This window comes from Rutidosis leptorrhynchoides, chromosome 5, assembly GCF_046630445.1.
Source record: "Rutidosis leptorrhynchoides isolate AG116_Rl617_1_P2 chromosome 5, CSIRO_AGI_Rlap_v1, whole genome shotgun sequence".
NCBI classification, from domain to species: Eukaryota; Viridiplantae; Streptophyta; class Magnoliopsida; order Asterales; family Asteraceae; genus Rutidosis; species Rutidosis leptorrhynchoides.
The window spans coordinates 147,816,992-147,844,363 of NC_092337.1; the positions used below are offsets into that span (position 1 = coordinate 147,816,992).

The window sequence follows — 27,372 nt, forward strand, 5'->3', positions numbered from 1 at the left end:
TGATGAAGATTCGGTCTATGGCAAACTGGAAACGGGGAGTCAAAAACCGGATCATGTTATTCTTGATGATGTTTCTCTTAATGATCTTGCGGGTTCTAGTGGGAGTTCAGGGAGCAATGAATTGCCGATTAATGGTGATGGGTCGGATCTTGACAATAATGGGGATGGTTCGGATAGCGGTGATAGTTCCGAACATAGTGCGAGTTCTAGTAATGAGGAGGCTAATGAAACTGGTCCAACCATACCAGTAACTTCTATACTTAGACGCTCAACTAGAGTGCCCAAACCTAATCCTAGGTATTCTCCATCAACAAACTACTTGCTCTATGGGTTGAAACAAGCACCTCGGCAATGGTACTTGAGATTTGATGAGTTTATGAAGAAGGTTGGTTTTGTAAAATGTGAAGCGGACCATTGTTGTTACTTGAAGAAATTCAAGTCTTCTTACATAATCTTATTGTTATACGTTGATGACATGTTGTTTACGGGTTCGAACATGTCCGAGATCAATAAGTTAGAATGTATGCTTTCAAAAGAGTTCGAGATGAAGGATCTTGGTAGTGCTAAGCAAATACTTGGAATGAGTATTGTGCGTGATCGTGCTAAAGGTGTTCTATACTTGTATCAATCCAAGTATATTGAGAAAGTAGTAGAAAAGTTTAATGTTGTTAAAGCAAAGGCTCGTACTATGCCTTTGGGTAGCGCGATAAAGTTATTGAAGAATCAATCACCCAAAACGGAAGAAGACAAAGCGGAGATGGAAAAGGTTCCGTATAGATCGGCCATGGGAAGTATTATGTATGCCATGGTTTGTGAAATGTCCCGTTCTTATTGATTAAAAACGTTCCATATTAATTGATTTCGTTGCGAGGTTTTGACCTCTATATGAGACGTTTTTCAAAGACTGCATTCATTTTAAAACAAACCATAACCTTTATTTCATCAATAAAGGTTTAAAAAAGCTTTACGTAGATTATCAAATAATGATAATCTAAAATATCCTGTTTACACACGACCATTACATAATGGTTTACAATACAAATATGTTACAACAAAATAAGTTTCTTGAATGCAGTTTTTACACAATATCATACAAGCATGGACTCCAAATCTCGTCCTTATTTAAGTATGCGACAGCGGAAGCTCTTAATAATCACCTGAGAATAAACATGCTTAAAACGTCAACAAAAATGTTGGTGAGTTATAGGTTTAACCTATATATATCAAATCATAATAATAGACCACAAGATTTCATATTTCAATACACATCCCATACATAGAGATAAAAATCATTCATATGGTGAACACCTGGTAACCGACAATAACAAGATGCATATATAAGAATATCCCCATCATTCCGGGACACCCTTCGGATATGATATAAATTTCGAAGTACTAAAGCATCCGGTACTTTGGATGAGGTTTGTTAGGCCCAATAGATCTATCTTTAGGATTCGCGTCAATTAGGGTGTCTGTTCCCTAATTCTTAGATTACCAGACTTAATAAAAAGGGGCATATTCGATTTCGATAATTCAACCATAGAATGTAGTTTCACGTACTTGTGTCTATTTTGTAAATCATTTATAAAACCTGCATGTATTCTCATCCCAAAAATATTAGATTTTAAAAGTGGGACTATAACTCACTTTCACAGATTTTTACTTCGTCGGGAAGTAAGACTTGGCCACTGTTGATTCACGAACCTATAACAATATATACATATATATTAAAGTATGTTCAAAATATATTTACAACACTTTTAATATATTTTGATGTTTTAAGTTTATTAAGTCAGCTGTCCTCGTTAGTAACCTACAACTAGTTGTCCACAGTTAGATGTACAGAAATAAATTGATAAATATTATCTTGAATCAATCCACGACCCAGTGTATACGTATCTCAGTATTGATCACAACTCAAACTATATATATTTTGGAATCAACCTCAACCCTGTATAGCTAACTCCAACATTCACATATAGAGTGTCTATGGTTGTTCCGAAATATATATAGATGTGTCGACATGATAGGTCGAAACATTGTATACGTGTCTATGGTATCTCAAAATTACATAATATACAATACAAGTTGATTAAGTTATGGTTGGAATAGATTTGTTACCAATTTTCACGTAGCTAAAATGAGAAAAATTATCCAATCTTGTTTTACCCATAACTTCTTCATTTTAAATCCGTTTTGAGTGAATCAAATTGCTATGGTTTCATATTGAACTCTATTTTATGAATCTAAACAGAAAAGTATAGTTTTATAGTCGGAGAAATAAGTTACAAGTCGTTTTTGTAAAGGTAGTCATTTCAGTCGAAAGAACGACGTCTAGATGACCATTTTAGAAAACATACTTCCACTTTGAGTTTAACCATAATTTTTGGATATAGTTTCATGTTCATAATAAAAATCATTTTCTAAGAATAACAACTTTTAAATCAAAGTTTATCATAGTTTTTAATTAACTAACCCAAAACAGCCCGCGGTGTTACTACGACGGCGTAAATCCGGTTTTACGGTGTTTTTCGTGTTTTCAGGTTTTAAATCATTAAGTTAGCATATCATATAGATATAGAACATGTGTTTAGTTGATTTTAAAAGTCAAGTTAGAAGGATTAACTTTTGTTTGCGAACAAGTTTAGAATTAACTAAACTATGTTCTAGTGATTACAAGTTTAAACCTTCGAATAAGATAGCTTTATATGTATGAATCGAATGATGTTATGAACATCATTACTACCTTAAGTTCCTTGGATAAACCTACTGGAAAAGAGAAAAATGGATCTAGCTTCAACGGATCCTTGGATGGCTCGAAGTTCTTGAAGCAGAATCATGACACGAAAACAAGTTCAAGTAAGATCATCACTTGAAATAAGATTGTTATAGTTATAGAAATTGAACCAAAGTTTGAATATGATTATTACCTTGTATTAGAATGATAACCTACTGTAAGAAACAAAGATTTCTTGAGTTTGGATGATCACCTTACAAGATTGGAAGTGAGCTAGCAAACTTGAAAGTATTCTTGATTTTATGAAACTAGAACTTTTGGAATTTATGAAGAACACTTAGAACTTGAAGATAGAACTTGAGAGAGATCAATTAGATGAAGAAAATTGAAGAATGAAAGTGTTTGTAGGTGTTTTTGGTCGTTGGTGTATGGATTAGATATAAAGGATATGTAATTTTGTTTTCATGTAAATAAGTCATGAATGATTACTCATATTTTTGTAATTTTATGAGATATTTCATACTAGTTGCCAAATGATGGTTCCCACATGTGTTAGGTGACTCACATGGGCTGCTAAGAGCTGATCATTGGAGTGTATATACCAATAGTACATACATCTAAAAGCTGTGTATTGTACGAGTACGAATACGGTTGCATACGAGTAGAATTGTTGATGAAACTGAACGAGGATGTAATTGTAAGCATTTTTGTTAAGTAGAAGTATTTTGATAAGTGTATTGAAGTCTTTCAAAAGTGTATAAATACATATTAAAAAACTACATGTATATACATTTTAACTGAGTCGTTAAGTCATCGTTAGTCGTTACATGTAAGTGTTGTTTTGAAACCTTTAGGTTAACGATCTTGTTAAATGTTGTTAACCCAATGTTTATAATATCAAATGAGATTTTAAATTATTATATTATCATGATATTATCATGTATGAATATCTCTTAATATGATATATATACATTAAATGTCTTTACAACGATAATCGTTACATATATGTCTCGTTTAAAAATCATTAAGTTAGTAGTCTTGTTTTTACATATGTAGTTCATTGTTAATATACTTTATGATATGTTTTCTTATCATAGTATCATGTTAACTATATATATATATCCATATATATGTCATCATATAGTTTTTACAAGTTTTAACGTTCGTGAATCACCGATCAACTTGGGTGGTCAATTGTCTATATGAAACATATTTCAATTAATCAAGTCTTAACAAGTTTGATTGCTTAACATGTTGGAAACATTTAATCATGTAAATATCAATCTCAATTAATATATAAACATGGAAAATTTCGGGTCACTACAGTACCTACCCGTTAAATAAATTTCGTCCCGAAATTTTAAGCTATTGAAGGTGTTGACGAATCTTCTGGAAATAGATGCGGGTATTTCTTCTTCATCTGATCTTCACGCTCCCAGGTGAACTCGGGTCCTCTACGAGCATTCCATCGAACCTTAACAATTGGTATCTTGTTTTGCTTAAGTCTTTTAACCTCACGATCCATTATTTCGACGGGTTCTTCGATGAATTGAAGTTTTTCGTTGATTTGGATTTCATCTAACGGAATAGTGAGATCTTCTTTAGCAAAACATTTCTTTAAATTCGAGACGTGGAAAGTGTTATGTACATCCGCGAGTTGTTGAGGTAACTCTAGTCGGTAAGCTACTGGTCCGACACGATCAATAATCTTGAATGGTCCAATATACCTTGGATTTAATTTCCCTCGTTTACCAAATCGAACAACGCCTTTCCAAGGTCCAACTTTAAGCATGACCATCTCTCCAATTTCAAATTCTATATCTTTTCTTTTAATGTCAGCGTAGCTCTTTTGTCGACTTTGGGCGGTTTTCAACCGTTGTTGAATTTGGATGATCTTCTTGGTAGTTTCTTGTATAATCTCCGGACCCGTAATCTGTCTATCCCCCACTTCACTCCAACAAATCGGAGACCTGCACTTTCTACCATAAAGTGCTTCAAACGGCGCCATCTCAATGCTTGAATGGTAGCTGTTGTTGTAGGAAAATTCTGCTAACGGTAGATGTCGATCCCAACTGTTTCCGAAATCAATAACACATGCTCGTAGCATGTCTTCAAGCGTTTGTATCGTCCTTTCGCTCTGCCCATCAGTTTGTGGATGATAGGCAGTACTCATGTCTAGACGAGTTCCTAATGCTTGCTGTAATGTCTGCCAGAATCTTGAAATAAATCTGCCATCCCTATCAGAGATAATAGAGATTGGTATTCCATATCTAGAGACGACTTCCTTCAAATACAGTCGTGCTAACTTCTCCATCTTGTCATCTTCTCTTATTGGTAGGAAGTGTGCTGATTTGGTGAGACGATCAACTATTACCCAAATAGTATCAAAACCACTTGCAGTCCTTGGCAATTTAGTGATGAAATCCATGGTAATGTTTTCCCATTTCCATTCCGGGATTTCGGGTTGTTGAAGTAGACCTGATGGTTTCTGATGCTCAGCTTTGACCTTAGAACACGTCAAACATTCTCCTACGTATTTAGCAACATCGGCTTTCATACCCGGCCACCAAAAATGTTTCTTGAGATCCTTGTACATCTTCCCCGTTCCAGGATGTATTGAGTATCTGGTTTTATGAGCTTCTCTAAGTACCATTTCTCTCATATCTCCAAATTTTGGTACCCAACTCCTTTCAGCCCTATACCGGGTTCCGTCTTCCCGAATATTAAGATGCTTCTCCGATCCTTTGGGTATTTCATCCTTTAAATTTCCCTCTTTTAAAACTCCTTGTTGCGCCTCCTTTATTTGAGTAGTAAGGTTATTATGAATCATTATATTCATAGATTTTACTCGAATGGGTTCTCTGTCCTTCCTGCTCAAGGCATCGGCTACCACATTTGCCTTCCCCGGGTGGTAACGAATCTCAAAGTCGTAATCATTCAATAATTCAATCCACCTACGCTGCCTCATATTCAGTTGTTTCTGATTAAATATGTGTTGAAGACTTTTGTGGTCGGTATATATAATACTTTTGACCCCATATAAGTAGTGCCTCCAAGTCTTTAATGCAAAAACAACCGCGCCTAATTCCAAATCATGCGTCGTATAATTTTGTTCGTGAATCTTCAATTGTCTAGACGCATAAGCAATCACCTTCGTTCGTTGCATTAATACACAACCGAGACCTTGCTTTGATGCATCACAATAAATCACAAAATCATCATTCCCTTCAGGCAATGACAATATAGGTGCCGTAGTTAGCTTTTTCTTCAATAACTGAAACGCTTTCTCTTGTTCATCATTCCATTCAAATTTCTTCCCTTTATGCGTTAATGCAGTCAAGGATTTTGCTATTCTGGAAAAGTCTTGGATGAACCTTCTGTAGTAACCAGCTAGTCCTAAAAACTGGCGTATGTGTTTCGGAGTTTTCGGGGTTTCCCACTTTTCAACAGTTTCTATCTTTGCCGGATCCACCTTAATACCTTCTTTGTTCACTATGTGACCGAGGAATTGAACTTCTTCCAACCAAAATGCACACTTTGAAAACTTAGCGTACAATTCTTCCTTCCTCAATACTTCTAACACCTTTCTCAAATGTTCACCGTGTTCTTGGTCATTCTTTGAGTAAATAAGTATGTCATCAATGAAAACAATGACAAACTTGTCAAGGTATGGTCCACACACTCGGTTCATAAGGTCCATGAACACAGCTGGTGCATTAGTTAAATCAAACGGCATGACCATAAACTCGTAATGACCGTAACGTGTTCTGAAAGCAGTCTTTGGAATATCATCTTCTTTCACCCGCATTTGATGATACCCGGAACGTAAGTCAATCTTTGAATAAACAGACGAGCCTTGTAGTTGATCAAATAAGTCGTCGATTCTCGGTAGTGGGTAGCGGTTCTTGATGGTAAGTTTGTTCAACTCTCGGTAGTCGATACACAACCTGAATGTACCATCTTTCTTCTTGACAAACAAAACAGGAGCTCCCCACGGTGATGTGCTTGGTCGAATGAAACCACGCTCTAAAAGTTCTTGTAATTGGCTTTGCAGTTCTTTCATCTCGCTGGGTGCGAGTCTGTAAGGAGCACGAGCTATTGGTGCAGCTCCTGGTACAAGATCTATTTGAAATTCAACGGATCGATGTGGGGGTAATCCCGGTAATTCTTTCGGAAATACATCGGGAAATTCTTTTGCAATGGGAACATCATTGATGCTCTTTTCTTCAGTTTGTACTTTCTCGACGTGTGCTAGAACAGCATAGCAACCTTTTCTTATTAGTTTTTGTGCCTTCAAATTACTAATAAGATGTAGCTTCGTGTTGCCCTTTTCTCCGTACACCATTAAGGGTTTTCCTTTTTCTCGTATAATGCGAATTGCATTTTTGTAACAAACGATCTCCGCTTTCACTTCTTTCAACCAGTCCATACCGATTATCACATCAAAACTCCCTAACTCTACTGGTATCAAATCAATCTTAAATGTTTCGCTAACCAGTTTAATTTCTCGATTCCGACATATATTATCTGCTGAAATTAATTTACCATTTGCTAATTCGAGTAAAAATTTACTATCCAAAGGCGTCAATGGACAACTTAATTTAGCACAAAAATCTCTACTCATATAGCTTCTATCCGCACCCGAATCAAATAAAACGTAAGCAGATTTATTGTCAATAAGAAACGTACCCGTAACAAGCTCCGGGTCTTCCTGTGCCTCTACCGCATTAATATTGAAAACTCTTCCACGGCCTTGTCCATTCGTGTTCTCCTGGTTCGGGCAATTTCTAATAATGTGGCCTGGTTTTCCACATTTATAACAAACTACATTGGCATAACTTGCTCCGACACTACTTGCTCCGCCATTACTCGTTCCGACACCATTTGTTCCTTTCGTTCTATTAACCCCTGGTCCGTAGACCTCACACTTCGCCGCGCTATGACCATTTCTTTTACACTTGTTGCAAAATTTGGTGCAGAACCCCGAGTGATTCTTTTCACACCTTTGGCATAGCTGCTTCTGATTGTTGTTGTTGTTGCGGTTATTATTGTTGTTGGGATGATTGTTGTAGTTGCTGTTGTTGTTGTTGTTGTTGTTGGGCCGTTTGTTGTAGTTGCGATTGATGTTGCGATTGTTGGGATAATTGTTGCGATTATTGTTGTAATTGCTGTTGTTGTTGTATTGGTGATTCTTATCACCGTTTTCCTCCCACTTTCTTTTGACTTGCTTCACATTGGCCTCTTCAGCAGTCTGTTCTTTAATTCTTTCTTCAATCTGGTTCACTAGTTTGTGAGCCATTCTACATGCCTGTTGTATGGAGGCGGGCTCGTGTGAACTTATATCTTCTTGGATTCTTTCCGGTAATCCTTTCACAAACGCGTCGATCTTCTCTTCCTCATCTTCGAATGCTCCCGGACACAATAGGCACAATTCTGTGAATCGTCTTTCGTACGTGGTAATATCAAATCCTTGGGTTCGTAACCCTCTAAGTTCTGTCTTGAGCTTATTGACCTCGGTTCTGGGACGGTACTTCTCGTTCATCAAGTGCTTGAATGCTGACCACGGTAGTGCGTACGCATCATCTTGTCCCACTTGCTCTAGATAGGTATTCCACCATGTTAACGCAGAACCTGTGAAGGTATGCGTAGCGTACTTCACTTTGTCCTCTTCAGTACACTTACTTATGGCAAACACCGATTCAACCTTCTCGGTCCACCGTTTCAATCCGATCGGTCCTTCGGTTCCATCAAATTCCAAAGGTTTGCAGGCAGTGAATTCTTTGTAGGTGCATCCTACACGATTTCCTGTACTGCTAGATCCAAGGTTATTGTTGGTATGTAGCGCAGCCTGTACTGCGGCTATGTTTGAAGCTAGAAAAGTACGGAATTCCTCTTCATTCATATTCACGGTGTGTCGAGTAGTCGGTGCCATTTCCTTCAAAATAGTTAAATGGAACAAGTTAATCATACAGAATATTAAGAGTAGTTAATAGTATTTCGTAGCATAATATGAACTCATTTATAAAAGCTTTTTCTTCATATTAGCGTTTTATAAGTTTAAATTCGGGTAGTACCTACCCGTTAAGTTCATACTTAGTAGCTAATATACAATTCAACTACTACAATTCTATATGAAAAACTGATTGTAATAATATTTCGCGTTCAAACTTTTATACAATATTTTACAAACTTACAATACGGCTTATTTTACATAAAGCATGAAATATAGCACACAATAACTTTGATACAAGATAGTTGTGAAGACAATTCTAGCTAGTACACAAGTCGTTCGGCAAAGGCAATAAAGACACGTAATTCATACGTCCAGAAACAAGTCATGCATTCTGGTTTTACTAGGACTACTTCCCATCCTTGGTCTTGTGCAACATAACCGTTATGGCCGTTGATAAGACAGCGTGTTGTAACGTCATCAAAGGGACGAGGGTTACGTAATGTCCAACAGTCCCGTAATAATCTAAAAACCTCATTTCTTACCCCAATTACCGACTCCGTCACTTGTGGAAACGTTTTGTTTAATAGTTGTAGCCCGATGTTCTTGTTCTCACTTTGGTGAGAAGCGAACATTACTAATCCGTAAGCATAACATGCTTCTTTATGTTGCATGTTAGCCGCTTTTTCTAAATCACGAAGTCCAATATTCGGATATATTGAGTCAAAATAATTTCTTAACCCGTTGCGTAAAATAGCATTTGGGTTCCCCGCAATATATGCGTCAAAGTAAACACATCGTAACTTATGGGTTTCCCAATGTGATATCCCCCATCTTTCAAACGAAAGTCTCTTATAAACCAAGACATTCTTGGAACGTTCTTCGAATGTCTTACAAACTGATCTCGCCTTAAATAGTTGTGCCGAAGAATTCTGGCCGACCCTAGACAAGATTTCATCAATCATGTCTCCGGGTAGGTCTCTTAAAATATTGGGTTGTCTATCCATTTTGTGTTTTTAAACTGTAAAATAGACAAGAGTTAGTTTCATAAAAAAATACTTATTAATACAAGCAATTTTTACATATATCATAAAGCATAAGAACACTATATTACATATATTACACCACACGAATACAACTATCTTATTTCGACTCGCTCGTTTCTTCTTCTTCGGTTTTGGTTCGTTTTGCCAAGTTTCTAGGGATATATGATGTTCCCCTAATACGAGCCGTCGTTGTCCACATTGGTTTAGAAAAACCTGGTAGTTTAGAGGTTCCCGGGTCATTGTTACAACTTAAGGACTTCGGGGGTTGACGATACATATAAAGTTCATCGGGGTTGGAATTAGATTTCTCTATTTTTATGCCCTTTCCCTTATTATTTTCTTTTGCCTTTTTAAATTCAGTTGGGGTAATTTCTATAACATCATCGGAATTCTCGTCGGAATCCGATTCATCGGAGAATTGGTAATCCTCCCAATATTTTGCTTCCTTGGCGGAAACACCATTGACCATAATTAACTTTGGTCGGTTGGTTGAGGATTTTCTTTTACTTAACCGTTTTATTATTTCCCCCACCGGTTCTATTTCTTCATCCGGTTCCGATTCTTCTTCCGGTTCCGATTCTTCTTCCGGTTCCGACTCTTCTTCCGGTTCCTCTTCGGGAACTTGTGAATCAGTCCACAAATCATTCCAATTTACATTTGACTCTTCATTATTATTAGGTGAGTCAATGGGACTTGTTCTAGAGGTAGACATCTATCACATAATATCAAACACGTTAAGAGATTAATATATCACATAATATTCATATGTTAAAAATATATAGTTTCCAACAAAAATGTTAAGCAATCATTTTTAAAGAAAACACGGTCGAAGTCCAGACTCACTAATGCATCCTAACAAACTCGATAAGACACACTAATGCAAATTTTCTGGTTCTCTAAGACCAACGCTCGGATACCAACTGAAATGTCCCGTTCTTATTGATTAAAAACGTTCCATATTAATTGATTTCGTTGCGAGGTTTTGACCTCTATATGAGACGTTTTTCAAAGACTGCATTCATTTTAAAACAAACCATAACCTTTATTTCATCAATAAAGGTTTAAAAAAGCTTTACGTAGATTATCAAATAATGATAATCTAAAATATCCTGTTTACACACGACCATTACATAATGGTTTACAATACAAATATGTTACAACAAAATAAGTTTCTTGAATGCAGTTTTTACACAATATCATACAAGCATGGACTCCAAATCTCGTCCTTATTTAAGTATGCGATAGCGGAAGCTCTTAATAATCACCTGAGAATAAACATGCTTAAAACGTCAACAAAAATGTTGGTGAGTTATAGGTTTAACCTATATATATATCAAATCATAATAATAGACCACAAGATTTCATATTTCAATACACATCCCATACATAGAGATAAAAATCATTCATATGGTGAACACCTGGTAACCGACAATAACAAGATGCATATATAAGAATATCCCCATCATTCCGGGACACCCTTCGGATATGATATAAATTTCGAAGTACTAAAGCATCCGGTACTTTGGATGGGGTTTGTTAGGCCCAATAGATCTATCTTTAGGATTCGCGTCAATTAGGGTGTCTGTTCCCTAATTCTTAGATTACCAGACTTAATAAAAAGGGGCATATTCGATTTCGATAATTCAACCATAGAATGTAGTTTCACGTACTTGTGTCTATTTTGTAAATCATTTATAAAACCTGCATGTATTCTCATCCCAAAAATATTAGATTTTAAAAGTGGGACTATAACTCACTTTCACAGATTTTTACTTCGTCGGGAAGTAAGACTTGGCCACTGTTGATTCACGAACCTATAACAATATATACATATATATTAAAGTATGTTCAAAATATATTTACAACACTTTTAATATATTTTGATGTTTTAAGTTTATTAAGTCAGCTGTCCTCGTTAGTAACCTACAACTAGTTGTCCACAGTTAGATGTACAGAAATAAATTGATAAATATTATCTTGAATCAATCCACGACCCAGTGTATACGTATCTCAGTATTGATCACAACTCAAACTATATATATTTTGGAATCAACCTCAACCCTGTATAGCTAACTCCAACATTCACATATAGAGTGTCTATGGTTGTTCCGAAATATATATAGATGTGTCGACATGATAGGTCGAAACATTGTATACGTGTCTATGGTATCTCAAAATTACATAATATACAATACAAGTTGATTAAGTTATGGTTGGAATAGATTTGTTACCAATTTTCACGTAGCTAAAATGAGAAAAATTATCCAATCTTGTTTTACCCATAACTTCTTCATTTTAAATCCGTTTTGAGTGAATCAAATTGCTATGGTTTCATATTGAACTCTATTTTATGAATCTAAACAGAAAAGTATAGTTTTATAGTCGGAGAAATAAGTTACAAGTCGTTTTTGTAAAGGTAGTCATTTCAGTCGAAAGAACGACGTCTAGATGACCATTTTAGAAAACATACTTCCACTTTGAGTTTAACCATAATTTTTGGATATAGTTTCATGTTCATAATAAAAATCATTTTCTAAGAATAACAACTTTTAAATCAAAGTTTATCATAGTTTTTAATTAACTAACCCAAAACAGCCCGCGGTGTTACTACGACGGCGTAAATCCGGTTTTACGGTGTTTTTCGTGTTTTCAGGTTTTAAATCATTAAGTTAGCATATCATATAGATATAGAACATGTGTTTAGTTGATTTTAAAAGTCAAGTTAGAAGGATTAACTTTTGTTTGCGAACAAGTTTAGAATTAACTAAACTATGTTCTAGTGATTACAAGTTTAAACCTTCGAATAAGATAGCTTTATATGTATGAATCGAATGATGTTATGAACATCATTACTACCTTAAGTTCCTTGGATAAACCTACTGGAAAAGAAAAAAATGGATCTAGCTTCAACGGATCCTTGGATGGCTCGAAGTTCTTGAAGCAGAATCATGACACGAAAACAAGTTCAAGTAAGATCATCACTTGAAATAAGATTGTTATAGTTATAGAAATTGAACCAAAGTTTGAATATGATTATTACCTTGTATTAGAATGATAACCTACTGTAAGAAACAAAGATTTCTTGAGGTTGGATGATCACCTTACAAGATTGGAAGTGAGCTAGCAAACTTGAAAGTATTCTTGATTTTATGAAACTAGAACTTTTGGAATTTATGAAGAACACTTAGAACTTGAAGATAGAACTTGAGAGAGATCAATTAGATGAAGAAAATTGAAGAATGAAAGTGTTTGTAGGTGTTTTTGGTCGTTGGTGTATGGATTAGATATAAAGGATATGTAATTTTGTTTTCATGTAAATAAGTCATGAATGATTACTCATATTTTTGTAATTTTATGAGATATTTCATACTAGTTGCCAAATGATGGTTCCCACATGTGTTAGGTGACTCACATGGGCTGCTAAGAGCTGATCATTAGAGTGTATATACCAATAGTACATACATCTAAAAGCTGTGTATTGTACGAGTACGAATACGGGTGCATACGAGTAGAATTGTTGATGAAACTGAACGAGGATGTAATTGTAAGCATTTTTGTTAAGTAGAAGTATTTTGATAAGTGTATTGAAGTCTTTCAAAAGTGTATAAATACATATTAAAAACTACATGTATATACATTTTAACTGAGTCGTTAAGTCATCGTTAGTCGTTACATGTAAGTGTTGTTTTGAAACCTTTAGGTTAACGATCTTGTTAAATGTTGTTAACCCAATGTTTATAATATCAAATGAGATTTTAAATTATTATATTATCATGATATTATCATGTATGAATATCTCTTAATATGATATATATACATTAAATGTCTTTACAACGATAATCGTTACATATATGTCTCGTTTAAAAATCATTAAGTTAGTAGTCTTGTTTTTACATATGTAGTTCATTGTTAATATACTTTATGATATGTTTTCTTATCATAGTATCATGTTAACTATATATATATATCCATATATATGTCATCATATAGTTTTTACAAGTTTTAACGTTCGTGAATCACCGATCAACTTGGGTGGTCAATTGTCTATATGAAACATATTTCAATTAATCAAGTCTTAACAAGTTTGATTGCTTAACATGTTGGAAACATTTAATCATGTAAATATCAATCTCAATTAATATATATAAACATGGAAAAGTTCGGGTCACTACAGTTTGTACGAGACCGGATATAGCTCATGCATTGGGAGTTGTAAGCCGTTATATGTCTAATTCGGGGAAGGAGCATTGGGAAGCGGTCAAATGGTTGCTTCGTTATTAGAAAGGTACTTCTAGTATGGGATTGTGTTTCACTAAAAGCAATGTTATACTTAGAGGTTATGCGGATGCAAATTTGGGTGGATTTGGTGATTCGGGTAAGAGTACTACGGGATATGTGTTCATGGTTGGTAAGACGGTGGTTAGTTGGATGTCTAGACTACAAAGGAGTGTTGCTTTATCGACCACCGAGGCCGAGTACATGGCTATTGCGGAAGCTTCTAAGGAGCTTGTTTGGTTGAAGAACTTCTTGTGTGAGTTGGGTAAAAGACAAGACAATTGCGTCTTATATTGTGACAACCAAAGTGCAATCAATCTCGCGAAGAATCTGGTGTTTCATAATCGCACGAAACACATTGATTTGAGGTATCATTTCATTCGAGAACGTATTGAAGATGGTACTTTGACATTAGAGAAAGTCCTTGGTATGAAGAATCCCGCGGATATGTTTACTAAGGTGGTGTCAATGGACAAGTTGAAGTTTTGCATATCTTCAACGGGTCTTCTCATGAACTAATGAGAAGGTGATGACCGACTAGGATATAGAGAGATGATGATTCGATTCTAACAAGAAGTGTTGAAGACCTTGTATCGAAAGTCTGCTTATCCGGCGTATGTGATAAGAGTGTGCGTGTCCCAAATGGAGTTTGGCGGTAAAGGGTGCTTTGGTGATCTTGGTTAGTTTGATGTTATGATGGGTTGACAAAATGTGAGTCATGGTTTTGACTATCTTCAAGTGGGAGAATGTTGGATGTGAAGGATATCAAAACAAAGGATTCGGACGAACAGGGGAGCCTCGCCGCGGCCTTGGAAGGCGTGACGCGGCTAGCGTGTGATCAGAGCATCAAATTTGGGAAACCTACTGTCCGGAAAATAGCCTTTGAGACGCGGCGCGGCTTCGTCTGGCGAGAAGTTTCCAAATTTAAGTTTTTTCTTGTTCTCCAAGGTGTTTTGGTCTATATAAAGCATCATAATGTAACCTTCAGTTGTATCTACGAATTATATCAATAAAAATCTCTCTAGTTGGTCCGTAGATTAAAGTAATCGACATTCGATTACATATAACCACGTTAAATCTCGTGTTCTTTAATTTTTCTTGTTTTATTGTCTTTCGTTTGTCGAAGTTGGTGATTAATCTCAGTGATTAATCTTATTGTTTGAGTCCTATAATCCTTACATACGGCTCTCTTGTTAATAACACAAAGGAAAACTTGAGCTCCCCCTTTCACTAATTGCACCAGATGTTGTTTTGTTACAACTGATGTCAACACGTAACCACCATCTCTTCTTTTACTTCACAAAATGAAACACAAAGTAAGGTCAGCATATATAAAAAGGAAGAATCTCAAATCATGAAAAACAAACAAAAGTATCAGCAATATAAAATATAATGCAGTGGTATTGCTCATAAAATACAATAACTCTCCATATATTTGAAATGGTGTTTGATATAAAGCCAGAAACGTACCATTGGGTTGAAGAGTAACCAAAGGTTCACACACTACAACAAAAAGGGCTCATTCTCCACGCTAATTTCCTCACGCGTGTGATATTTTATAACTTAGCTCACTTTTATAAATGTAATGACTTAATGACTTATTATCACACTTTTAGATGAGTAGTAATAAATCTTCACATATACAAGTGTGTAAAAACAGTTAAACAATTAAAATCGTGCAAAATTTGTTCCGCCTAAAAGCATTTAGAAGCGTGAGTTTTTCTTTTATATTAAATTAAAAATATTACTCCGATGGACCCATTTAGCAGCGTGAGTTTTGTTTTGATATTAAATTAAAAATATTACTCAGATGGACACATTTAGAAGCGTGAGTTTTGTTTTAATATTTAATATTTAATTCACATACAAACACAAGAAAGATGTTAAAACCGATACCATCCTCACCATACCACTCGCTGTGATTTAAATAGTTACCAGGAGTAAAAAGGGAAGTCAATATCATTGCTGGTCAAATTTATTAAATTGACTGTGTAACAATGACCCGTGAATATAAGCTATTTGTAAATGGGTTATCTTATCCCATTTTTTTAATAAAATTAAAATTAAAATAATCTTTATACGGAGTATATAAATGGGTTATCTTATCCCATTTAACAGTTTTCAACCGACAAACCCTAAATTTCAACATCTCCTCTCTCCCTTCCAATTTCATCCCCAAATTCAACCTCTCCGAATCGACCGTTTATCGTTTCTCCTGCTATTAGATGATTTCTGCTGCTATTCTCCATTTACGATGCTACTCGATCTCTATTGTCGCATTTGAATCACTTCAACTCAGCTATTCATTCATTAAGTAAGTATATATGTTTAATCGATTCATTCATTAGTAGTTTTTAGATAATTCGTTCATACATTTGTTTATTAATTCGATTCATTCATTATTCGTTCAGAAATTGTCGATTGATTCATTATTCATTCATTCATTTAATTTGTTGATTTATATGTGTAATTGTTTGATTCAGTTGTATCTAGCTTGTGATTTTGATGTATGCTCAACATGCTTTCAATATGATTATGTGTTGGCTTATAGTGTCACGTTTGTATCTAGCTGTTGTAAACAATTGTTCATCTATTAACTTGTATAAGCTCAATTACAGGTAGTTAGAGGATGTTCGGATCTAAAAGGCAACTGCAAAAATATGAAAAACAAAAACTTAAGCATAATCCCCAACCTCCAGTATCTAAATCAATTCCTTCTTCTCCTGCTTTTTAATCAAGCTTGCACACACGATTTCGACCATTTAGTCAGCATAATCCTCAACCTTCATTATCTAAAACACCATTCCCTACATTTAATCCCCAAGTGTCATTGTCTAAAACACAATTTGCAAGTTCTAGTCAGCAATCATCTTTCACTAACACACAATTTCGACATTTTCTTGGTTCGGTTCACGATAACTCATCATCATCAACTTCTAACCATGAGCACTCCTCATCCTCTAAAGAAACACCTGTTGAGTCTATTTTGAATGCAGAAAATGAACATGAGAACGAGGAGGTTGAGATCATAGGTAATTTTTCGTATTTTGTTGCTAAATTTAACTTTTGCTTTTCTAATATTGTTGCTAATAATGATTTGAAATTGTGTAGATACGAATGGAAATATTATTAGAAAACAAAGAATGACAACAAAAGATGTAGAAATGCTAGTAACGGGTGAAAAAGTGTTGGTTCATCTCAATGGATTTGATCAGTCTATCAAGTCTGGAGGGTCACTATGCACTAGATTTATGGGCAGATGTTTAAAACAACAACGTTTTTGCCCTATTGAGGCAAAGGATTGGCGTGAAGTTAAAATGAGATGTGGTGTTATGCTTATGCAACACATCCGGGTAAGATTTATATTTAATCATTTTTGGTATTAGTATTTTGTTTAATATTAGTTGTTGATTTCAGTTTCTTTATCTATATGAAATGCTTTTGGTTATTTTTGGCAGGAAAAATTTTCATTACCTGAAAGAGAGAATGTTGATAGAGTTTTGTTTTTAATACTCAATGATAAGTATAGGGCTCGAAAGTATCGAGTGAAGTGTGATTTGTTTAAGTTGGTTACTAAAAAGTTAAAAGAGGTTGAAGGAGTCGACTTGGTAGAAGCACAAGAGATAGAATACACAGAAGAAGAGATTCTTGAAGGGCTAGACTTGGTTGAAGCACCTGATAACATTAATATTCAGCAGTGGAACGACTATAAAAAGCTGCTTAGATCATCTCACTCAAAGGTATTATGGTATATTTGTGTTTATAATTAACAAAACATGTGGTGGACCAATTAGAAAGCCTTGTGTATATGTGTAAGAATATTTGAATAACTATGCAGTTGATATTGATGTTACTCTGTTTATTATTCAAGTGCATGCCTTTTTTTCATTTTATGTGTTTTGTCGATTTTGACAGATTTGTATGTATAATTATATTTGTATACTGAATATGTTATTCTGTTAAATGTCTTTATGTTTTGGCAGAAACTATCAGAACTTGGGAAAAAGGCAAGAGATGAGAAACTTCATTTTCATACTACAGGTGCTCGTAGCCATGCACGAATAAGAGATGATTTTGTGAGTTTACTAATATTCCTGAAATTTAGAATTAAATCCATGATAATTGTCTCTTTAATTACTATTGTTACTTTAATTACAGATGATGAAAAATAATAGAGAACCATATCCCCTCGAGTTTTTTTGATATCGTTTATAAATCGAAAGATGGAGCATATGTTCAAGATATATCTAAGGATTTTATGGTATGTTTTAAACTTTATTGAATTTTGCTTGATATCTAAGGATTTTATGGTACCATTTGGTCGTCTTTATCATAGGATACGGCAAGTGGGGAAGTGAATAAAAGGATTCTAAGCCTGGAGGACACAGAATCTCTTGATACTCACAAGAGGTCAAAAATTGAGAGAGATGTTGTGATGGAGCTTATGGGCCCAGATAAGAATGGACGAGCTCGATTTCACGGGAAAGGAGTAACAAAATCGCAAGTAACAGATTTTAGTTATGACCTAAGAAGAATTAGAAGCAATAACTCTATGAACAATCACGATGGTACACTGTTGGTTCAACTTGAATCACAAAGACTACAAATTGAATCTCAAAGAAAACAACTTGAATCTCAAAGCCAACAACTTGTGTCTCAAAATAAACAGATCATGAGTTTGCATCAAACAGTTGATGATGTAAGAGGAGAATTTCAACTATTCCTAAGTGTATTTCAAAACTCTTATGCTGATGTCCCACGTGAAAATTTATCTCGAACACAGGTATAATTTTGTCAACAGTTTCATGATATTGATGTAAATGATGAATTGCAGATCTCATAATTTTGTCAACTATTCCTAAGGGCATTTAAGTATAATTTTGCATTGCAGATCTCTTCAAGAACATCGCGTGAAGAAGCGGATAGAGATTGTTCAACGAACACGTGATTGAATCGGTATGTTATTCCAATATATTAAGTTATTCAATATTTGGATATTGTGCTTTAGGGTTATTTATAAAAAGAAGTGTCGAACTATGAACTTAAATTTTTCAAATGAAGGTGAATTGTATTAAAGTTGAATTGTTAGTTTAAAATCTTTAGTATAGTGGTGATAAATAAGTTTTGGTGCAGGTCAGTGGTTTAACTAGTGGCTCTGTTGCAGATACTCAGTGGTTTAACTAGTCGACAGAGATAAAATGATCTGAGTTCGTTTCATTATAAATATCTAGTCAATTTAGGGGTGAATAAAGTGTTTGCTATCAGGTTTTTTATGTTTAATCATTAGGTTTTCAGTTTAAAAGCTATTTCCTTTTAAACTGCATTAGGATCTTGAAAAATCAAGTGCATCGGGTTGTCTAAAATATAGTTTCTGTTTCATTGCAGCCTTTTATTAGTGTTTCTGTTTAATGGGATCTTGAGACATCAGGTGCATCTATGAATTCAGTAATCTGTTTAATATTAAGCTTATGGTTTTTTGAGTTCCTCTGCTATGATGGGTTTGATTTTAATTTATTAATAAATAAATTTGGTTCATAAATCTTTAATCTTTTATTTCATTCACACCATATAATTTATTATTATGGTTATATGATATCTTTAGGTGATGACTTAAGTACTTTAGGGAGTCAGAGTTGAAAAATATCTAGTCAATTTAGGGGTGAATAAAGTGTTTTTGGGACATGAAGTTCGTTTTTCTGACCCGTTTTTCATATTTGTACAGGAAATTGGTACAAAAGTTCAAGTTTGGATATGGCTTTCAAGAATCAATTATGAATCCAAGCCTGCTGTATGATTTCCTTTTATGGACCTGTATGATTTCCTTTTATGTGTAATCTGTGAATTTGGGTCCTTTTATGGACTTCTGAAGACTTTAAACTCATTTTACTTGTAATATGTGAATTTGAGTCATTTTTAGATTGAAATAGTCAGGTGTAACTAGTTGTGTATATGACTACAAAGTTGAATGTATAAAATCATGTTTTCATGTGAAATTTCTCATTTTGCGTAATATATATATATATATATATATATATATATATATATATATATATATATATATATATATATATATATCTCACGCTCAAAAGTGTGAAAATAATATGTAGATGTTACAAAGCTTCTCTCATATTCTCACGCTTAAATGTACAACTACTTTCTTGCCTCAAATCCTCACACTCACATGTGTGAGTAATGTATCATACTATTATACATTTGAGTGTGTGAGGAATTCCCTCAAATCTTCACACTTTGAAGCATGAAAATATACATTAATAACTCACACTCATTTGTGTGCAAATGAAGTTTCATTTTGCTACGGCCATATTTCACACACTTTTGCAAAATGTGAAGTTAATAAATGCCCACTCTTTAAAGCGTGAAAATTGTTATAAATATGCGTGTAGATTGAACCTTTTTGTTGTAGTGACATGACAATGTAGTAGCATCCTTTACAACACTCGGCAAGTAGTAAACAATAGTAGGTATTTCAGCACTGGAAATACAAACATCCCCTACAAATAGAAGTACAAATCAATGTACAAAAAGTTGCAACAACAATGACACTACAGTTAAAAAGTAGTAAAACCAATACCGCTTGCGGTAACTGCATTTGAGAGAACATGGGGAACAATGGGTCAAAAACAGAAGACCTGCAGACCCACATACAATATGAAACGATTCAAAAGAAAATAGCCCATGAGCACGATTAGCGAAAGATAAGAGACACCATTTAGCCATCTGTATCGCAAAAACAGATGTCAACCCAAAAAAGGACCACTATCGCCAACGACACTAAATTTCATTTTCCATTTGCCATCAAACAATAACTACCCACAATACAACAACAGCTCACATAAAACAATTCATACAATTGCTACAATTCATATTACAACAAAAATTCAATATTAGATAAAATAAACTTATAGAGTGTATTATACCTTTGATCAATTGTAGCAAAACTTATATCTACACACACGTAACTTATTGAACAGGAATCAAGCCATCAAAGAATAAGACTTTCGAACTTTTAAAGCCGAACTCCAATTCCCCTCAAATCCTGGAATAAGCCAAAAAATTGTTAAGAAACATGTTAAACCTCCATCAACTACCTGCAAATAAGAACAATCCATCAAACAACACAAAAGGATAAAAAAAAACTTATGCTCATAGTGTAATGGATCTCACAGAACATTCGCTAAATCTCTATTTCTTCGCCAGCCTATAACTTAATTTGTCATTATATATGCAAGAAAAAGATAGAAAAACATGCTAAATAATAAACAAAAAAAGGCAGAAATTTAAGAGATTTTAGCATGATAAGCATGAAAGTCATTTTTGAAAACTCTCTTTCATAGACTGAAAAGTTGATTAATCACCTGGAGCCGAACTACTGCTTGCTGGGCTCTCTCTTTGAACTCAGCATCGCCATCAAATATCTGCTTTGATGCCTTATAGAACACCTATTAAAGTAGCATTCACCTTTGTTTCACCTAGTACGAAATATAAACCATCATGAATATGGCTATTACAATCAAGATTATCAACATTAACTCGAAACCCAATGTACTTTAGCGACCTATTGAAGTACAAAATTCAACACTACGTAATTTTCTTCTTGTAACCTTTAAAGTATAATGAGGTTAGATTTAGAAAATAGTTAGAAGATAAGACACATACCGATTCTTTCATCGCCAGTGCTCGTACCGCCGCTACGCCTCCACAATTCGTTAGTTCTACAATTATGGTTCGTAATTGAAATTCTTCAAAAATTAACCGCAAATTTAATAAAGAAGAATAGCTATTGAGATAGAGAACAGTTGAAATCGAAAGGAAAGAGGGAGGAGCTGCGGTGGCGCGATCAACCAATAGCTTATAAAATTGCAACTTAATCATGCATATACTATGATGTAAAAATTAATACAGAAAACACATCAAAGATATCACATTCGAAGACTATCATCAAAGATAAAAGATAACATATATACAAATGAGTAACCGAAAATAAAAAGGAGAAGAAAACAAACACTTACTGAACAACCAAATTATGACAACCTGTGAAGGCAACCTAAAACACCAAACCAAAAAAACAGAGATGATGAATAGAAATTGATAAAGCAACACCAAAACAAAAGATTAAAGAAATACCATAAGAATATCATTTACTGAACAATAACTTGATCAAAAGCTATTTTAATAACCTACGATTACCAAAAAAAAAAAAAAAAACGATCAGCAAAACAGAAGTCTGACATTAACCTCATATTCAAAAAACTCAATAGCAAACCAACTATGAACAGAAAAAAAAAAAAAAAAAGACGAACTAAACCATGAATCATACCTTCGTGGAATAAAGAGGGTGTAACGTACGCCATGAAACTTGTCCAAAAGGAAAAAAAAAAAAAGTAGGCAAAAATCACTCCTGCAACAACAATACTGAAAAAATATTAGACAAATATAAACTTATAAATGCACAAATTACTCATTCAAGACTCCAATTTCTAAATAAAAAAAGTACCACAACAGCTTTATGAACAGTAAGTTAGGTGATTACCAATCTTGCATCTTCAACCTTCAAAATATGAAAAATAAAAAAGATTATTACTGATATCGGCCAAAAAGTTACGTTTTTACCCCCGATATTGAGCCCCAAATCAATAAAGTTTCAAGCTTTGTCGGCAAAATAATCGCTTTGTCAGTTGATTTTGTAGATTAAGTAATTACAAAGGCGATGCAAAAATTATCAAGTAAATCGGAGCTAAAACGAAGAATCTAGAGCAAAAACGGTGAAAGACAAGTTACGACCAAGAAAATCAAGTTACGATCCAGGAAACAAGCTGACCAGGGCAGGCCAAACGGCCTGCCACAATGGGAAACGGCCTGCCAAACGGGCCAAGCAAACGGGCATCAAAAACAGGCCACCTCAGCAAACGGGCCCTACAAACGGCTTGCCAAACGGCCTGCCAGCCGTTTGCAGGCAAAATCCAGGTCTATTTAAAGAGCTTCTTCCATCATTTCAACACACACTCAATTTGTACTTCATTTTATATTTTCAAGCTTTTTAGTTAGTTTTTAGTAGTAGCTAGCTTAGCTTTTATTTTCCAGAGGATATCCTGGCGAGTCCCTGCGATCTCTGGCAGATTTCTTCAGCCTTTTCAGGTTTTTATCCGAAACGCTTGTCGTTTGTATTAAACATGTATCGTTACCATTTATGTTTAATAATGCGTTCCGATATTACCATGTTAGCTTAATTAATCTGTATGTTGCCATGATAGAAGTTTGGGTTAGCGTAGTACAGTTACTGTTGTTATGCTGAACTTGTGAGTCTGATAGATTTGTATGCTAGCATCTTAAGGATTGACCAGCCTAGGTTGTGATCAGGACTTGTCCATCTATATGAACTTAGCTACTTCATAGGATTAAGACCCATGTTATACTGTATCTGAAGATTCTATGAACTCGGTATGGCCGGAGTTCCCGAGAGGCATCTAATGCGCTTTTAGGACACGGAACTTAGGAATTGAGACATGAATGACCTAGTATGCCTATTGACTGTTCCGAAGAGACCTTTTAGGAGCTGTTAAGATCTAGTTAGTGCCTTGACTGTATGACCCATACCTATTGCATGTTCTTGTTTGATTGTTGCCCTAGGATTAAGTCATATCAACCGTCTAGGTATCTGTTAGGTTTCTATCTGCTTTACTTTTAGTATACCAACTGTAATGTTGTATAATGTTTGGATTAGTATATGATCTCATTAGTATGATGAAATAGTTGTTAGTTTCATTTAAGATTTTGTCAACTTAACTCGACGGACTCCTTCCGTTTGTGATCAGTGTTCAATCAACACGGCACGTTGTTATTCAGTTAACTAAACTGATAACGAGGGTTAGGATTAGAGCTCAACTCACTAATAAACCTAGTGCTTTACTGAGGATAACCTCCGAGGTATAGTTACCTTTCAATTATACAATCAAGTGACATACTTTTCACTACTCAACGAGAACTCTGAGAGTCTAGAGATAAGTAGGTCTGTGTAATTGGCTCATCCAACCAGATCTACACCATTCCAATCATAGCTTTAACATAAACATAATTACTTTTCCCTAACCCAAACTAATATCTTGGTCAACATTTCCCTGATCTGCATACTCCGAATATCCTTCCACATTCTTTACTTTTTCTGCAATTAGGTGTGACGACCCGACAAAATCGTCATTGACGGCGCCGTCAACTTAAGTCCCGTTACGTGGTCATAAGTCTTTAATACAAAGTTTAACCAAAAATGTCGCATTCATTTCAAATGTAAAGATGTTTCAAAGTTTACAAAAGTAGTTTAACAACTAGATACGTTACAACGTTTAAAGTACAAATGAAACCTATGCGACACAAATTAAAGTATAGTCAAAAGACGCTCCATGTATGCATGTATACTCGACATCCAAGCAAGTATCAAAATAGTGTACGGAAGCATGTAACACATAGCGTTCAAGGACCTGAGAAAACATAGAAAAATATGTCAACGAAAACGTTGGTGAAATCATAGGTTTAGTAGGTATGTTGTATTGAACCATAAGATTTAATATAAAGTTGATTATCCGAATCGTTTGCATTCCAAAGTTGTTGTACGTACGCGAGCACCCAATTATCAAGACTTAACTGTTTTACGAACCCCGTTATCATAGTGTTAGAACCTACACTATACCCGAAAATATATTTCATTCGCTAACGGTAGCGAACCGTCCGAATGAGGGGTCGTCAAGCCCGTATGGATCCACACAACATAAGTTCACGTTTACACCCTACAAGTGTAACTAATGATAATTGAATTAAGGCTTTTTGTTCTAACTCGCATGTGGAATGTTTGTTTCCGTACTTGTGTTCAAAGTATAAAAGTATAAACCGTATATGTTTCTCAACCCATGATTTAAAAGAGTAAAAGTTGTTGAAAGATGAGACTATGATCTCACCTTGAGTGCACGAGTAATAAGGTACTTCACAAGGTAAACGTGTGCAAGAACGAATGCTAGTCTTGACCTAAACACGTAGGCCGTATCAATATCGGTAAAACACAAGGTCGGTCAAAGTTGTTCAATTAGTCCTATGGCTCGTTACGACTGGATTATATAGCATGAGAATCAATTTGTCAAGTTTCATGCAAGAATCAAGTATAAGAGAAAGGTTATAACGATTAAATAAAGTATTGGTTAAGTTTTTATAAAAGTCAACTTTGGTCAAGTCAAAGTCAACGAAAAAGTCAACACGTTCGGGTCGGGTCTCGAAAAATTTTCTGAGTTATATATATTCATATATGAGCATGTTCGGACAAGTTACATGTTAATCGGAGGTGCGTAGCATAGTTAGAATTAGACGTGAAAACGCAAAGTTGGACAGCCCCCAATCCCGGCATATGTCGCGCCGCGCCAAGGATTGGCTGCGCCGCGGCACTTTAGCTTACCTGATGCCTCACACCTTGGTTTAAGGCAAATTTCAAAACACTCTTTGAGTCGCGCCGCGGCAAGACACTTGGACAGATTTCTGGGCAGTTTCAAGTGGTCAAGTCTCGAACCAAAATTCACCAAAACACAAATTATGGTCAACAAATATGGAAAACGCTTATTGTATGTCATTTGAAAACACCCATTACTAGTAGTTCAATTGAACTCATAACAACAACTAAACTAAACATTTACAACAACATAATTCGCATTAAATGTTCCTCATTAATTACATTCAAGTTCAAAAATACAATTTGGTGATTCGGGAAATAAACGCACACATATAGTACGCCTTTTCGTAGGTAAGTATGCATACAACGCTATTAAACACTTACAAACAACATTGCAAAGCATTTAATGCAACAAAATTCACATTAAAGCTATCAAACCCTAACCAAAAATCATAAATTCAACAATCATGTTAATGGAGTCTTTTTAAGTCAACCTACACATCAAATTGAAGCTAATGATGCTAGTAACACATTTAATACATGCACTTTAACATCCAACAACATTTAACCAACCAAACTCAAGATTAAACAAGTCATTTTTCAAGTTCATGCTAGTTACATTAAAATGACAAGAACAAGCAAACAATTCAAGTATTCATGTTAGACTTGAGTCATAAACACTGATTAACACTTTTATTAGTTAAGAACACCAAGAACAAAAACTAGAGTTTTTGAAAAACTCACCCCAAGTAATGAAATTGGTATCTATGTGTAGAGGATGATGAGAGGATTCTGAAAGTACAATTTGTTTGAGTTGAGGCTTGCTAGATCTTAAATAGATGATGAATCTTTGATGAGTGGGTTTGAGAGAAAATGGAAGTATCAAAAGAAAAAAGGAGGTGAATGAATGAGTGGAGGAGGAGGGATTGACTAGTTGACCTAGTCAACTAGTTTGGTCCCTTGGCAAGTTTAGTCCCTCGAGTTTAAAAGCGGGTGCGTGAATTAACCATACGAATTATCTTAAATACTCTAGTGTAAACGAAAGATGTTATAATTAAATAACGGACTTTAAAATAATTAAACGAAAAGTAAACGGAAAAAGACGGGTTATTACATTACCTACTCCTTAAAAGAAATTTCTTCCCGAAATTTAGGTAGATGTAGTAGGTGTTGCGTCCTTCTCGGGATCTTGCGTTGCCAACTCTACGAATAAGTGAGGATACTTTCTTTGCATTTGATCTTGTCTTTCCCAAGTAAACTCGGGTCCATTCCAACGGATTTTGACAATCGGAATTTTACTTTGTTTTAGCGTCTTGAAGGAGTGGTCCACAATTTCAACCGGTTCTTCCACGAAGTGAAGTTTGTCATCAGTAGTAAGTTCTTCGAGTGGGATGACGAGTTCGGTTTCAGCAAGGCACTTCTTCAAGTTTGATACATGGAAAGTAGGATGAACGGAGCTCAATTGGGTCGGAAGATCTAAACGTTAAGCAACGGGTCCAATACGCTCCAAGATTTCAAAAGGATCAATATATCGCGAATTTAGCTTTCCACGTTTCCCGAAATGGATTACACCTTACCAAGGTGTGACTTTTAACATTACGTGGTCACCCACTTGGAATTCGAGATCTTTACGTCTAACGTCGGCATAGCTCTTTTGACGACTACGAGCCGTCTTGAGCCTTTCTTGGATTTGAACGATCTTCTCGGTTGTTTTGTGAATGAGTTCGGGTCCGGTGATTTGCTTGTCACCTACTTCGGCCCAACAAATAGGAGAACGACATTTGCGGCCATATAATGCTTCGAAAGGTGCGACGTTAATACTCGAGTGATAACTATTGTTGTAGGAGAATTCGGCTAGAGGCAAATGCTTTTCCCAAGCTCTTCCGAAATCGATAATGCAAGCTCGTAACATATCTTC

General features: G+C 35.0%; 1 protein-coding gene and 1 long non-coding RNA gene across 3 annotated transcripts; one reads left to right on the forward strand and one right to left on the reverse strand.

Annotated features, from left to right (window-relative positions):
- The first annotated feature begins 16,130 nt into the window (after positions 1-16,130).
- LOC139850312 (uncharacterized) lies at positions 16,131-18,363 on the forward strand. Of its 2 annotated transcripts, none has more exons than XM_071839898.1 (6): positions 16,131-16,322; positions 16,627-17,040; positions 17,120-17,361; positions 17,467-17,748; positions 17,992-18,084; positions 18,167-18,363. In XM_071839898.1, the coding sequence occupies exons 3-6, from the start codon at positions 17,152-17,154 to the stop codon at positions 18,209-18,211; spliced, it is 630 nt and encodes a 209-aa protein (XP_071695999.1). In that variant the 5' UTR covers positions 16,131-16,322; positions 16,627-17,040; positions 17,120-17,151; the 3' UTR covers positions 18,212-18,363. The 2 variants fall into 2 exon arrangements, with proteins under 2 accessions (XP_071695999.1, XP_071695998.1); XM_071839897.1 differs by having other exon boundaries at positions 17,120-17,359; positions 17,462-17,748.
- Positions 18,364-20,629: 2,266 nt separating this feature from the next.
- Positions 20,630-21,741, reverse strand: LOC139847156 (uncharacterized). The gene is made up of 4 exons (XR_011759336.1): positions 21,686-21,741; positions 21,385-21,498; positions 20,947-21,065; positions 20,630-20,658 (listed from the first exon to the last, which is right to left on the reverse strand). It is a non-coding gene; the product is annotated as an uncharacterized lncRNA (long non-coding RNA).
- Positions 21,742-27,372: the final 5,631 nt, after the last annotated feature.

Coding starts and splice junctions, on each gene's coding strand:
- LOC139850312 (XM_071839897.1), top strand. CDS start 17,152: ATGACAACAAAAGATGTAGAAATGCTAGTAACGGGTGAAAAAGTGTTG. Junction 17,749..17,991: donor TTAGATCATCTCACTCAAAG/GTATTATGGTAT, acceptor ATGTTTTGGCAG/AAACTATCAGAACTTGGGAA. Junction 18,085..18,166: donor CACGAATAAGAGATGATTTT/GTGAGTTTACTA, acceptor CTTTAATTACAG/ATGATGAAAAATAATAGAGA.